This window comes from Oxyura jamaicensis, chromosome 2, assembly GCF_011077185.1.
Source record: "Oxyura jamaicensis isolate SHBP4307 breed ruddy duck chromosome 2, BPBGC_Ojam_1.0, whole genome shotgun sequence".
NCBI lineage: Eukaryota > Metazoa > Chordata > Aves > Anseriformes > Anatidae > Oxyura > Oxyura jamaicensis.
The window spans coordinates 90,252,351-90,267,744 of NC_048894.1; the positions used below are offsets into that span (position 1 = coordinate 90,252,351).

The window sequence follows — 15,394 nt, forward strand, 5'->3', positions numbered from 1 at the left end:
AAAGAGAGACATGAGTGACCTCTTCTGGTGAGAAAAGAAACAGCCACAAACCAAAAATCGATTGCAATGAACATCTCTCATGAATCTCAGCACATTTAAAATCCAAATGGGATAGCATGGGGTCAGTACAGGCAATTATACAAACAAATGGACAAATACACTTTAAGCATTTTGCAAATAAATTTTTGATGCAAGGTAAATTAAAAAGAACAAAATTCTAAGTAGCTCTGCCATTTACAAGAAAACTAACCAGATGCAAAACAAAACTTAGTGTAATATGTAAGCTAGCAATCGTATTATTAGAATAAATTTCAGATCTCAAAATCTCTCTATATATTGGTTTTGTCTCTATATAAATACAAATATCTATTTTTACCATTCCAACATTTTAATATGAGTTCAACTACAGAACATTTAATTGCTAAATATTTCAAAAAGTTCTTTAAGCTACACAATTTTGCATAAACATCAGTAACTCGTTCAGTTTTTACAATGAGCTCTATGATTACATTCCTTAGCGCACTGTACCTTTGCAGTAAGGAGCAGGGCTAGCAGAAGGGTTCCTATTACTAGCAAAAATATTATGAAAATGCTGATTATTTTATCTAGCATTTTCTCCAACCACACGATCATCTGTGCAGGAAAAAAAAAAGAAAAAACAAATCATGGCATATAAATCAATCTGTAATGAAAGCAATGTTAGATGCTATTTGACCGTATTGTTATTTTTATTTACAATCAGGGTGCAAAAATCAGGCTCTAATAAAACAGCATTAATGCCAAAGCTCTGAGATGAACAATTAACAAGCAATGTTAGCATGATTAAGGTCATGGTATGACACGTGATTTTGCAAACAACATTTACACATTACCACAAGACACAGCAAGCTCTTTGCAAAGCAAGCAGTAATTCAACATGTACTTAATAGACCTAACAAGACTAGCACTCATCTCAACTATGACCCTAGGATTGTCTTTGTTTCTTGTCCTTTACCACTTGGAAGCTTACAGAAGCTATTTGCATAGAAGTTAACAAGTTTAAGAAGTTTACATGGAAGCTAACACGAGGTATACCATAAAGTACAACCATGACTTTTGAATGTGAATAAGCTGGTAGCCCTCTAAATGACTACAGATCTATTTCCACAAATTATGAGATTTTTAAAGCTGCTTATCATCTTCTGAACTGAAAAGGTTCTGGAGGTTTTCTAAATTATTAATGATCAGGGCAATTATTGTGCACTAGACATTCCATCTGCTTTCAATCTTGAAAGGATTCTCAGTATTATAAACATGAGTCAGCTGAATGTACTGATAGAGGGAATAGACGTTACTTGTTCTTCTGTTGGTTCACGGGAAGGCACATTCGGCACATGTGCACAAGTAACAGCGATACCACTTCAGATTAGAGATATTCTGCTGATGTCATTCAGAACAAGAAAAATGCTCAACTACGTGACTACGCAAGATAGTACAAGCTGAGCTTTATCTCATACACCAATTGGCTGTTTACATAAAAAGCTGTGAAAGCTCATGCAAATATGACCAAGCACATTTTTCTGGCTTCTGCGGTTCAAACACCAAGGCTATTTGTATTCCATCTGGCATTACTGCAGAAAAAATACAGTTGTAAAATTTGAGCTTTACGAGAACTAAGGTCATCAACAACAAGCAGGAGAAAAAAATACTTCCAAGTGAGCACAAGTTAAATAAATATTCAGTGATTAGGACAATAACTTATCGGTTAGAGCTCTTCCAAAATTACTAAGCTTGCAGATGGTTTACATTATTTTTTCCTCCTTACTTGCCATATCCCTTCATGTAAAATTGGCCCCAGAAAGAAGTTATATCTCCTATTTGAAAAAAATAAGCATTTTTTTTTTCCCTGAGCCAATCCTGAAACATTTAAGCAGTTAACATACAACATTAAGTTTGTTCGGTTGTTTTTTTTTTTAACTTCAAGTTTTCACAACCAACTCCTGGCTTGATCTGAATTATCACGATTATATTCAGCATTTTAGAGCTGTTGTTCAAAATACTAAAAAAAAGCGAGAAGAAATCAAAATCCTATTAAAAGAAACTAGTGCTGAGCTAGCGAGTTTCTGTAACAAAATCTACACAACCTGCAGAAATGAATCTGCAAAATATTATGCCTTGGATATTTTTAACATTTCTCCCCATTGCTGAAATGTTTCCGCCATCAGCAATGCCTTGTCAGTGCTGGGGGGGAGGCTACCTGCCTGCAGCAGTACCACAGCTTTCTGAAAAATTCTGACTAGCCCGTACCTGGGCTGTTACCTCTTTGGAAATAAGACTGAAAACAAGATTTTCTGTGCCTTTCCAAACTTCAAATACAGCTAAGGATTAAGAAAGAGAAGCAAAAATAAAAGCCTCTGCTTTAAAGGTCGGAAATAAAAACTATCCCTGAAAAACACTGGACGGCCAGGGAAGGGAAACTTTTAGACGTGGGCTTCAAACTGAACTTAAATCAAAGCTGCCCTTGTTATTTCTTAATTGAAGTTAAAAACTAATTGCTCTCTAAATTAGAGACAAAAGAAACCCACTAGTTAGTCTTACATATAACACTGGAATCAGCTTCACTGAGGGGCATCCAACAGATGGAAACGCGGTACAGCCGAGGCTGGATGCTTTAGGTGTTTCAGCATGGTAGCAACTACTAGAAGAAGACAAAGTTCCCAAAGACCAGGATGAGGACTCTCTCAACTGGACCACCACCAGCAGGGATCTCTTTGTGATGATCCTGACTGTAGGTTGCCTATACCGCCACTGAGGTGCAGCTGCAGCCCACGAGAAGCCTGAATTGCCTTTAATCTAGTTAACTACGTAATGGCAGCGGTGATGCTGCACTAGCATAATCAGAAACCTCAGCCACATAGGCCCACCAAGCTAAAAAACTGGTATACAGAAATCAGAGGAGAAAATCTGAACTAGATTGAGTATGGCAGAAGTAAAAGCATATGCGCAACATTAATTTAGGGCTATGTTTACTCCCTCTCCTTTAAGTTGTTTGCTATCAAACCTCCCTTCCTTCCTCTGCGTTTACCCACAGTACTTCCGTAGGAAGCACTCACCCTGGCACACTTGTGCTAAATAATTCATAACTACTAACTTAGTACTGCATGTAAGCTAGAAAGTTAAATCCCTGCGTGCTTGTACTTACCACCGAATCAGGTCCTCCCTTTCCATCTTTTCTGTAAATTGTGGACACACACACAAATACAAACATGTACTGACTAAATGCTAAGCATCAGGCAGAGATCAAGTTTTAAATTCAGTTCAAAGCTTCTTCATCTAAAGGTTAGTCAACAGCAGAAAGCTGATGCTGCCACAACATCCAAAATTACGCAAAGGTAAGGAAAACCAGGCTCCTAAGCTACAGAAGGTCACACTTATAGAACCAAACTGAAACATTACTGAGTTGTGATAAACTGACCGCAAAGAGCTATCTTTAATTGTCAAGGTTTTGAAGGGAAAGATATCAGTTTTTATATATATATATATATTTTAATTTTTAAAATTTAGCTCAAGGTAGAAAAAAGCTTTTAAGCCAAGTTGCATTCTGTTAAAATGCTTCTCAATAATCTGTAAGTGCTCCTTGCTTTGAACTTGCAGATGATGCTAACCCTATTACACTTAGCTGTAATAAAAGTTCTGCTCATGCTTAGCATCCAGGAATCATGCTATCTGAACAGGTTCTCTATGTTATGCAGTATGACACATCATCTATGGATTCGTATTTTGATGTCCTCACGCTGCATAGTCATCAGAACTTTTTTTTTAATCATTTCACCTACTGCATTATACATACTGTGAAACATATCTGGATATCTATTCTGTTTTCAGTTAAATCTACACAAAATTACAAGAACTATTTTTTAAAACAGTTGCACCATCTATCATCATTTTTTTCCATACTTTTTTTTAGCCATTAGACTTGTTAACATTCCCCTTTAGTTCACTTAATATTTGATATCATCTTATTAATATCACCTGATGACAACGAGGGGAAGCCTGTAATCATAACGCATCTCTGGACTATGCTGAAATGAACCAGATGAGTACTTAAGTTAGGAAAGCTGGAGAACGAGCTATGTGAGGTCTCAAGTCTACTCACACCACTGTCCCTCCAAGAGCAACAGCATTTAGTAATTTTTTTTTATAAAGACTCCTGCCATGTGCAATGTCCTGAAGAGCAGATCATGCCAGCCCAGTGGAACCTACTATCTACTTTGGGGCATATACGCCATGTTAAACATAATTATGTATTACACTCGTTTGCTAAAAAACGTTTCAAGCAGTTCCTTGACACAAGCTCTTAGAACAGCAATGAAAAAAAAGCTAAGATTTATTACTAGCAGACACAATCACTTCAAATTCTTCTGTCTCTACGTGGCATATTTTTAGTTTCTCAGGGAATTATCAGAAACTTAAGCTAGTGTACACTGAAGTACTTCCCTTCAGAGAAGCAAAAAGGAGAAAGGCACAAAGGAAACAACCTTTTAACTGAATCCACTGTTCTGTCTTACAAGTCTTCTCTTTTCTTTGCCTCTGGTAGAGTACAATTTTAAAAATATAATTAAAAACTAACACACACACAAAAAAAAACCTCAAGAATTGATAGAGTATTTCTTTTTCTTTTTTTTTTTTTTCCATCTTGATTATGTTATTGCTACTTGCTCATTGTGCACAGAAGTCAGCACCGTGTATAACACTAAAGAACCCTCAGGATCTCCTCCTACTATGGAACTGTAAAGCGAAGCAGTAGTTTCCAAAGTAACTCCAAGAAACTAAAAAAAAAAAAAAAAAAAAAAAAGACTCTTAAGAAACTATATCCACAGGTTTTTTGCCCAATAATGTGAACCTCTGAACAAACTCAGGTATTTAAGTATTTTAGAGTTCAAAGTAATTACAGTCAAATCATGTTTACCAAACAAACCAGTAACTAATCAAAACACTTATGAAGGATTACAGGTGTACATGTTTATTGATCATAAACCACTCACATAGCAGAAACGTTTCTAAGTTGGGAAATAAAAAATGCAACCTTAAAACAACCAAACTATATTCAAGGGCAAAAGAAAATTCAAAGTTTGCCCTTTCAGTGGACAATTACAACGGAATGATATAGCAAGCTACTCTACCTTCTCATTCACAAACACAGAAACACAGTTATATAACCCTGAGCTGACTGATTAACTATGGGAAAAAAATCTAACTTGCTCAATTCATTATGGCTACTCAGCTGATGTGCTACTTCAATCAGAATCACAGAATCATCAAGGTTGGAAAAGACTTCGGAGACCACCTGGTCCAACCATCCCCCTACCACCAATGTCACCCACTAAACCATGTCCCTAAGCACCACGTCCAACTTTTCCTTGAACACCCCCAGGGATGGTGATGCCACCACTTCCCTGGGCAACTCATTCCAACGCCTGACTGCTCTTTCTGAGAAGAAATGTCTCCTCATTTCCAACCCGAACCTCCTCTGGCGCAACTTGAGGCCATTCCCTCTAGTCCTATCACCAGTTACCTGTGAGAAGAGGCCGACCCCCAGCTCCCCACACCTTCCTTTCAGGTAGCTGTAGAGATCAGTAAGATCTCCCCTGAACCTCCTCTTCTCCAGACTAAACAACCCCAGCTCCCTCAGCCGCTCCTCACAGGACTTGTGTTCCAGGCCCTTCACCAGCTTTGTAGCCCTTCTCTGGACAAGCTTCAGAACCTCCATGTCCTTCTTGTAGTGAGGGGCCCAAAACTGAACACAGTACTCGAGGTGCGGCCTCACCAGAGCTGAGTACAGGGGAACGATCACCTCCCTGGTCCTGCTGGCTACACTATTCCTGAAACACACAAGTATGCTGTTGTAGCATCACTCGTCACCTGTTTCCCACAGCAGGCAACAGCTGGCCACCCATTCTGTTAAGAGAACCTTTTGGAGGGTTGTGTGAGTGTGTCCTTTAGGGCCTGCATGTGCTACTCACTTCCATTAGTTTTCAGCACCATTCAGAACAACAGTATTTCGGGTATCTTTCACAACATCCAAGGCAGATATATGGTTTCTATTTTAATTGTTACTGAATAGAATTGATAGGTGGCTGATCAAAGATTAATGCTGTTTATAAACTAAGGAACCACTCTGATTCACCCACAACTACTGTAAAAGTTGCATTTGCAGATACGGTATTTAGTTTTTTCTTCTCTCCATTTCCATATTTTATCACGGACTCGATTTTCATTGCCAAAACTGAGGTTCTTCAGATGAACACATCCTACAGACAACCTTCTCCAGCTTCCTGCTTCTCTGAAGCAACTGCGCTACCCAAGCCTCACACGGACATCGCTGTACTGAGGAGTTTTCCAGATTTCAGTCACACCTGAGGCCAAACATGGACTGATTCAGCTTTAACTTCTCTTGAGATGCAGGTTCTCCAAGACCAATAGCTAGTCCTAGTGGACTAAGATGAGCAATCTCAACTGAGGAGTACATTTCACACATAACATATCATGTACTTTTAAAATACAAGCAAAAAAAAAAAAAAAAGAAAAAAAGAGAAATAGTTAGCTATACCAATTGCTTTTTTACTTCTTTTTTTAAAAAAAACTAGCCATCATTCCTAGAGAGCGTCACTAGATTCCTCAGCTCTGAGACGATGGGTACCCTCGTTTCACTCATGCTACACTCAGTATCACTGAATGTACAGGCCAACATGACACTTCAAAAGCGCTTTAAAAGCAATGAGAGAAACCAGTCAATGCTCTGTATGCAAGCACCTGTGTTCCTAGCTTTACAATTGTGCTTATCAAGCCCTGACCCTCACTCAGCACGCCCACGTGAATTCAGGTAACCGATGCATTCCTGGGCAGAGGACAGCTCTCTAGTCAGGGAATTCACTGGTTTTGTTACGCACATAAACGTTGAAGATGAAGTGCAGCTAAATCAAACTACCACTTGAAAAGCAATATTCTGCTGTACAAACCATGTATCTATGTGCATTTATTTTAGAAGACGACAAGAGATCAGGTAGAATTATATGACCTTCAGTAGCTTATATCAAGAGCTGGAAAAGAGACACTTGGGAGAGAAAACTAAGAAGCAAGGCATGTTAAGGAGTTCATGCTGGGAAAAAAAAAAAAAAAACCCTCCCCAAAACCGCAGAATCCATTAGTTGGAATCACAATTGTTCGGTTTATTTACCTTCTTATTAAGCCAGTGCCACAGCTTGTCAGTGGCAGAGGGAGATGGAAGAAAAGGGAAAAAAAGACAAGAACATAGTGGAAAATTATTGAAAAATGCAATAATAGAGGGAGGGGAAAGCAATGAGAGGCAGGCAGTCATCCACAGAATGAAAATGAAATCATTCCAGACACAAAGGTAAACTGCAACAGGAAAAGAGCATAAAAACTTTGAATGCAAGAAGAGCATAAAAACTTTGAATGCAAGAATATAGATTTTACTATTAACATGTACTTTCTGAAATAAAGAGGAGATATAACAAATAAGAACAACTTTAATTATATTAACAGAGCAATCAGCATAACTTGGGCAATTCCAGTTTCATTATACTGACAGCTAACATTTCAGAGTAGGATTTCTACTTTTGAGAAGTACACGTTACTAAAATAACAAAACTTAACATGAGATACTTATTGACTACATTAATATTCCAACCCAGGCCATTTTGTCTGTATTTCAAAACACCCTTGTTATGTCAATTACTATTAAAAAAAAATAGTACCACATTCATATTACAACATTCATATTCAATGTCACAGCATGGAAAGAAATATCAAGTACATAATTAAATCTGATATACACACAAAGCAAACTGTAGATCAAACAAATGTATGGACATCATTATTATTAAACTAGTTCTCACCAAAGCGCACACAAGTACACTCATTTTAAGGCCTAGTTTATGCAGGACTATACTCTTAACTATTACCATTCAAATAGAAGCATAACAACAACAATGTAAAGCTTTAATGTTATTGTTCATCTGTGTTACAGGTTAAGATCAAGTATATTAAGTTTGTTCCTCCCTGAAAATAAGAAAGATCATTAAACTCTTAATTAATCTGGGGTTTTCACCAATTGCCTGAAATCATATTAGCTCTGAATAAAAATAAAACCTAAGGACATTATCTAATTTAAAACAAAAAACAACAACAACAAAAAAAAACACTCAGAACGTTAATTAAGTTTTATCAGAAGCAAGAAGTGGATATACAAAGAAACATGAACACCAGGGAATCTGAAAATAATGGATGTTACAAAGCACCCAGTTTTCCTACCTACTTGTACGGCTTCAGTGTACTCATAGAATGAAGCACAGTAGTGAAAAACAATGACAACACTTCAAAAGCCTCAAATTGCCACTGTACAATTTGTTTCTATTTTTACTTCTTACTGAAAAAACGTAGAAATGTAAATGTTTACCAATTCAACATCATACTTTTGCCTCTAATGTTACTTTTACATATATTAATAGTAAAATCCGCTGTACATTAGGCTTATTTTGGGGGCAAAAGAAGTAGATCTCATGGCTGTATTACTCTGCTTAACAACCACAATGCAACAAAAGCTAGAGCTCCAGTCTTACTCTGAGCTTTAGCAGAATGTGAAATGAAGTCATTTTGGTATTTTTATGTAATTTCAGCCTCCTGGAATTGGATGATAAATACAGTAACTAGGAAATAACATTGTATGTCAAAAATAATAATCATTTTACTATTAAGGCTTATCAGAGAAAATATGGGGGACTCTACCTGCCTATTATCTTACCAATCCCTGTATTTAAGTAATTCTATAAATGTGATCAATCTACATTTAAAAATAGGTTATAGCTTAAGCCTAATGTTCAGGTCATTCAAAATGAATAAGGCTACAGCGACTTTTTCAGTTTATTACTGGAGTAAGGTTTATACAACACCTTATATGTCTATGGAAGTATTTCCTAGAATAGCACATGCAGTGGTAGAAATTCTGCCTAGTTACCTCCTGCTTTAACTACATGCTACGTTTTGTACCCAAAGAACCAAACTTTGACTTTACCCTAAGTACAATCTACCACAGTCCTCCACATATAATACTCTAGTCCATTATATCTCAAAGCACCTTATATTAACCATATGATTTGCAGAAGTCTACCAGAAAGCATGCATGCAAAATAACAGCACATCCTAATTAACATAAGGTCTAGTGCGTGCAGCTGATGCACTGATTATGTTAAACTCTCTAGCAAACTCTAATCAAAAGTACAGCCAAAATATTAAGACTTTTTTTTCTAATTATTATTTTATCAGACTGAAGCAAATTACTAGTTCTTGACCGTTGTTAAGCATACTATAACTACTAAGACTTAAGGTGATTAGGTGGATGACAACAGAAACCTTTTCCTTCCTCTAGGATGCCTCCCATGTCTGAATTGCTGTTTGTCAGCTCCAGGGGGCAAATCCACAATCAGGGACTAAAGAACATAGTTCTGACACTGTATTTCTAGAATCCACATTTAAACCAGGCCTGCACACATAGACACAGCTTGACCTACCGTTTATAATGAAAATGAAAAGCAATGCCCTTTCTTTCTGCTTGTTCAGAACTTCACTTCAAATTTGTCTGTACTTCCAATGTGATAACCAGAGGTTGATGAACAATGGGAAAAGTAGTATAGCAGGTTTCTTTTGTTTGTTTGTTTTTTGAAACTACTTTTAGTTAAGAAACTGACCTAATCCTATTGGCATTGCTTCCCAAATTCTCAGATATACAATTCATCCACGATCCTACAACGCACAGAATAAACATATCCAATAGAACTTAAAAATATGAAAGCGTTAGTGTGACAAGCATTGGAAGCCCACGATTCCAGCCACCCATGACAAAGCCAGGTGAATTTTACTTAGAATTGTCACAAACAACGATGACAGCATCATGCAGAATATCAAACGTTTTTCTTATAAAGACCCGGAGAGCTTAGGTTGCTTTAATACATACAGCACAGACACAGAAGGAATATGACTGTTGTCTAAAAAATGGGGGAAAAGGGAAGATAGAGACATGTATTGTGTCAACACTGATCTTTTGCTTATACAACAATAACATAAAATATAAACTGACCTTGTATACATTTAAGCTGGAGAGTGGAAGTTCTGGTGCACATTAGGACAAAAACCCCTACCTTCTTCAAGGAAAAAAGACTTAATGGAATTAGGAAGGATCCATGTATCACAGAATTGGATGATACAGGACACTAGAGTTGATGACACAGAAAATATATGCACTATTGTGCCTAGAGATTTTTCTTACTTTCAAAACAAAAGCTTTTAGTAAAAACCTTTGTATACTGTAAGCTTTCCCCCTCTCAAACACATTAATCTTTCCCATTGTCTTTCAGAACCCCATTTAACTTGTTCATAGCTGTATTCTGGAAAGATTTTTCTTTTTCAAATTCTTCCTCAGTGAACGTTGTAGAAGTTACTTATTTCCTACAGCCAGTTACTGCTTTTGTTGACCTTTTGGCATCCATTTACCCGTTAGATCTGGGCTCAAGCACTTTATTTTCCTGTTGGAATTCAGAGGTATAAACTGCAAGCATCTGCCCAGGTGCTGATGCTCTGACAAATGTACTTAGAGGATACAGCCCTTAACTTACTGAAGAGTCTGAGATAACAGCTTTTTTTTTCTAAAGCAGAGAATAATTCAACAAAACAGTTACGGAAAGTATATTCTCACACACTAACAAAACTATTACAAACGAAATATTTTATCAGGTTAAGTCAAAACTTAAAATTCTGATTGGAGGACTCATCTTAAATTTTATGGAACTTTCCAACTCTTCAATTTGTAACGCAGATGCAGGTACATTTTGAAAAGAAGAGGAGAAGGGACAGGATCACAGAAGCCTTATTCAATGGATCTTCCCAATAACTTATTCCACATTTTTCTTCTCTTCCAGAGCAAAGCCTCCCTTCTGTACCATGCTACTGTGTTCACCACCTATTCATCCGTATCGTATAAATAAATGTGTTTGAACTAGTTCAGGTCCTACCTTCCAGAAGGGGGTTGCTTTATAAGATTAAGTTTGCACAATAAAGTATTAACATTTCATTCTTCATATTCAAGCTCACAGAGTTGAATTTCAAAATCTTTGTAATCAGGTAAAGTGAGTGAACTGTAGGAAGTCTGCATCACTCAAATAAGGATTCCTCTAAAGCTAACTCAACTTTTTAGAAGTGACTTCTGTCAAGCTTTGCGTGCATTATCGAACAAAGTTTAAACATGTACTTCAGTGTGAATAGTGACAGAAGAGACATGACCTAAATTACGTGGTAAGACGGATATATTTTAAGCATGACAGACATGCCCATTAGTGACAGACATTTATTTTAGAGTTAAAGCATCTCAGCACACAGTTAGCACAATAAAATGAATGTTCAGGTTGCTTAGGAAAATATGTACAAATACCTTACTGTCAAGCTTCAGCATGACCCTTCCAAGCCCTCTGATGGGTCGTGGAGCAAGAGCTTCCTGACGCTCCTTCACAAAGTTTTCAACAAGTTGCCACCAACTTTTGCAGCGGTTTGCCATGAAGTTCAAAACTCCAAAATGAACCACGAGTTTTTTCAGTGCCCAAACTGCAACAACAAGAAGGCAATCAAGTGTTAGTGATTCCAGAGGAGCACCACAAGAATACACGTCTATTCCAGTCTGAAAGACCTAAGAAAAAGATTAAGTTTTAATTTGCATTAGAAACCACTTTCAGAATTTTGAAGTGGTTTTACTACTAATCTCCTCATTTTACACACAAACCGGACAAAATAAATATATAAACTTTTTTTATTATTTGCTACCACAAATAGCTTTTCTCCAACATTCCTAACCTGTCTTCTTGACAACACTAGAGAAGCCTTAGCATTAATTAAAGAAACAAAAAGTCACATCAGTTTACCTCCCATGACATACAACCCAGAGACTTCTGCATAAGGCTTATCATTCTAATTCTATGTCACTGGTCTCCTTCATTTAACTGAGTATATATACAAAAATTGCAAAGCATCACATTAAGGAATGTGAAAGCAAAGAAAGCATGCTACATAGGAAACCTTCCTTGGAACCTAATGAGCCTTTAATAGTCATGATATATCTGCCATAATTCTTATTATTCAACAGAATGTTACACCACTCAAAATACCTATCTTTTCATCACTGAAAAAAGCAAGAAAATGTTCAAAAAACACTAGCAAGTGTAACATCACAACAGATAAGTTCATTAATTCATATTATAAACAAACATTTGCATTACAACTGATTTTACTGTATCATTGAAAACATGCCAGTCACAAAAACATCATCACTCAATGCTTTATGCAGATACAATTCAATTAATATATTTGGCAGTGACAGATCTGGAGGTCTCACAACCCTGTCCTGCCATGAACTATGGATGCAAAAAACTCTAGACAAAAATATGCTGAACCCCCCAAACAATGACAACTGATTCTAAAGGAAAACAAAGTAAAGCCATTAGCAAGAGAATCACATTCAGGTCATTTCTCCTTCATTTATTTATTTTTTTACCAGAAATTAACTAACAGTGAATGTCACACATAGATCAAAAATTACACTCAACATTAAAAATTGTACTTAAAAAGTAAAATAACTTTCTGCCATTTTTTTTAAACCAGCAGCACTCCTTTGATTATATCACATTTACTGCAACATTTGATACTGAACACCCCACCACTAGATTCAAACATACTTTTAAATAGGATTTTTTTTTTCCTCCAAACTAAACATATGACTTAGTGCCACACTTGACCACCACAATAATCCTCTGCCCTCCAAAATTCTCATCACATTTCTATTTGGAGATATCCAAAATGGCATACATAGCCCCGAAGATTAACTTTTAATTCCTAGAGTGCATTTATCAAGGTGCCACAAAAGCCTATTATCTGTAAGCCATTTGTGTAATAGTTTATATGAAGAGCACACTGAACAATTCAGAGGTTTGGTTTACTTACCTCTGGCACCACCATGTGGCAAATGATAGGATTAATTCTCTTAAAGAAAGAAACTCTCTAATAAGCTTTCTAATAAATATCACCTGGTAAACAAAATGGAGAAAACGGTGCAAGTGCCAGCACCTAATTTTTAAGTTGAAGCTTTGTATGACACAAAGCAACTGATGGTAAATACCCAAACTGCTCCTCAGCAAAACAGAGCAAGCTGGCATTCTACAAGCGATCAGCGTATTTGAAATGACAATGTAACTTCCTGCTATTAAATATCAATGCTTAAGTATCTTCTAGAATAACTGACAGTATGCTCATTGCAAATGTGATGTCAAAAGGTCCTAGAGTCAATTACACAGCTGTAACTGTATGAGGATGAAATGAGTCAGGAGTTTTGTTATTAGAAAAGTATGAGCAAAAGAACAGAAATACTGCAGAATAAGACATTTCAAACACATCCAGGGGGCAGAAAGTGACCCAAAAAAAAAAAAAAAAAAAAAAGAAAGAAAAGAAATGCATGAGGCAGAACAAGCAAAAAAGTGAACAAAGATCTTTAAACAAGACTAATACCATGATCCCCAGGCTCTCATCACTGAACCAATGCTACAAGTGTTCCACAGACTGGTTTAATATTTCGTTTTTGAATTCAAAATTCATTTTTTTCACCTTTTTATTTTACGTAGTAAGTATTTTCTGTACCTTAAATTAAACAATTTTAAAGGAGCATCTCATTCTATTGAAGTACAAATTACTTCCAGGAAAAATGGTAATGGTACCAAGATATTACTAATAATCTAAATACTATTTCATGTACATCCTGCCTACCTGCATGAGGAACCTGGGCAAAATTAACCCCTTTCTACTTACAGGTATTTTGTTGTTGTTGTGGTTGTTTTTTTAAAGATACTAGAAGCACGCTCCTCAAGGTCTCAGAAGTTCTTGTCTCCCTACACTTGGAAGTCACCAGAAAACTTGCCTTCTTATTTTCCACTACTAAATATTTTTAATACCAGCTCTCTTTTAACAGCCCAGGTTATCCTCATTTGCCCTCTCACACTCAATGTACGTGATCCAACAGTCTAAATTTCATCACCATACTGCCTTTTCATAACATTTTTGATGATGTAGTTACATTCATCAGTTATATGTCAAGAAAAAGCAACTACGAGTATACTCAGTGTTACTGCTAGGCCAACAGGTAACAAATACTCTCAAAATTAATTTATATTTTGGCTTGAGTTTATTGTTCAGGTAGAGGATTTAAACTTAAGGACTGGCAGCAGCAGTGTTCATCCATTTCGGTTACAGATGTATGCTCTGCTCTAAATTTGTCTGTCTCAAACTTAAAACCAACCATTCATTGACACCTGCCTAACAGCAAAACTATTGTGTCCATTTTCCTTTCCCACCCAGGCAGGTATTTCTAAACAACGGTTATGTCACTCCAAGACTTTTTGTCTTCAATAAATTAGGCCACCCGAGCTCCACTCCTAGCTAGTTTACAATTGATTTTCTGACCCCTTTATCATTTTTATGACTTATGACCACTCTATCATCACCATTTGCCATGTTGCCCAGACGCCAGAACTGGGGAGTTTCTTCTGCAGCAACTGCAATGGGATGAAACAAAGATAAAAACTCTTTTTAGCCTGCGTTCAGCAATTTATATGCCCAACATCACCCTTTAGCTCCAGCGTCGCAGACAAATGCCCAGCTGCTTCTTCCACCATGCTTCTCAGAGCATGTGTGATCTGTAAGCATATACAGGGCACACCACAGCACAGGGAAAGAGTAAGCAGCTCCATGGGTACTTCAGCTGATTCCTGAGGACAACCCACAGCACTTAGGAAGAGAATAAGTAGCTACACTTAAATGTTAGATACATATAAAAAATGCTGACATCTTGAGTTTAGAGAAAATATTTTAGAGAAAGATGAAAGAAAGTGGGGAACTGTCTTTATGAAGGATGATGAGAGAAAAGACTTTCACATTCATGGTAGCTCATCTTATTTCCAGAGTTCTTCCCCACCCACCCTCCAAAAAAGGGTAATGCAAAAAAAAGGGGCATTCAGCATTAAAATAACCTCTTCAGATAACTAACATAAATATTTCATTCTTTCTTGATATGTAAGAGAACAGATACATGTAGATGTGAAGTGGCAAAGCTAATTAACCTCAGAGCTAGAATCAGAATCAAATTTCTCTTGTGACTTGTCCACAGAACCTAGCAATGGGTTAATGGAAATCAAAACAGATGCATGAGCTGTATTTCAATACTGAGTAACAGCTAAAACATTCTCTCTCTATAGGTACAAAAACACGAAAGACAAGACATCAAGAGCAAGAAAAACAAACACTCCAA

At 36.8% G+C, this 15,394-nt stretch overlaps 1 protein-coding gene across 5 annotated transcripts in view; it reads right to left on the minus strand.

Annotated features, from left to right (window-relative positions):
- TMEM245 (transmembrane protein 245) overlaps positions 1–15,394 on the minus strand; it is a 90,544-nt gene that overhangs the window by 56,906 nt on the left and 18,244 nt on the right. For 3 of the 5 annotated variants that reach the window (XM_035319706.1, XM_035319704.1, XM_035319708.1), the window contains 3 exons: positions 11,483–11,652; positions 7,217–7,240; positions 529–633 (listed from right to left, as the gene is read on the minus strand). In XM_035319706.1, coding sequence (XP_035175597.1) covers positions 529–633; positions 7,217–7,240; positions 11,483–11,652 — 299 coding nt within the window. The remainder of the gene's footprint in view (positions 1–528; positions 634–7,216; positions 7,241–11,482; positions 11,653–15,394) is intronic. The other 2 variants (XM_035319705.1, XM_035319707.1) reach the window with 2 other exon arrangements.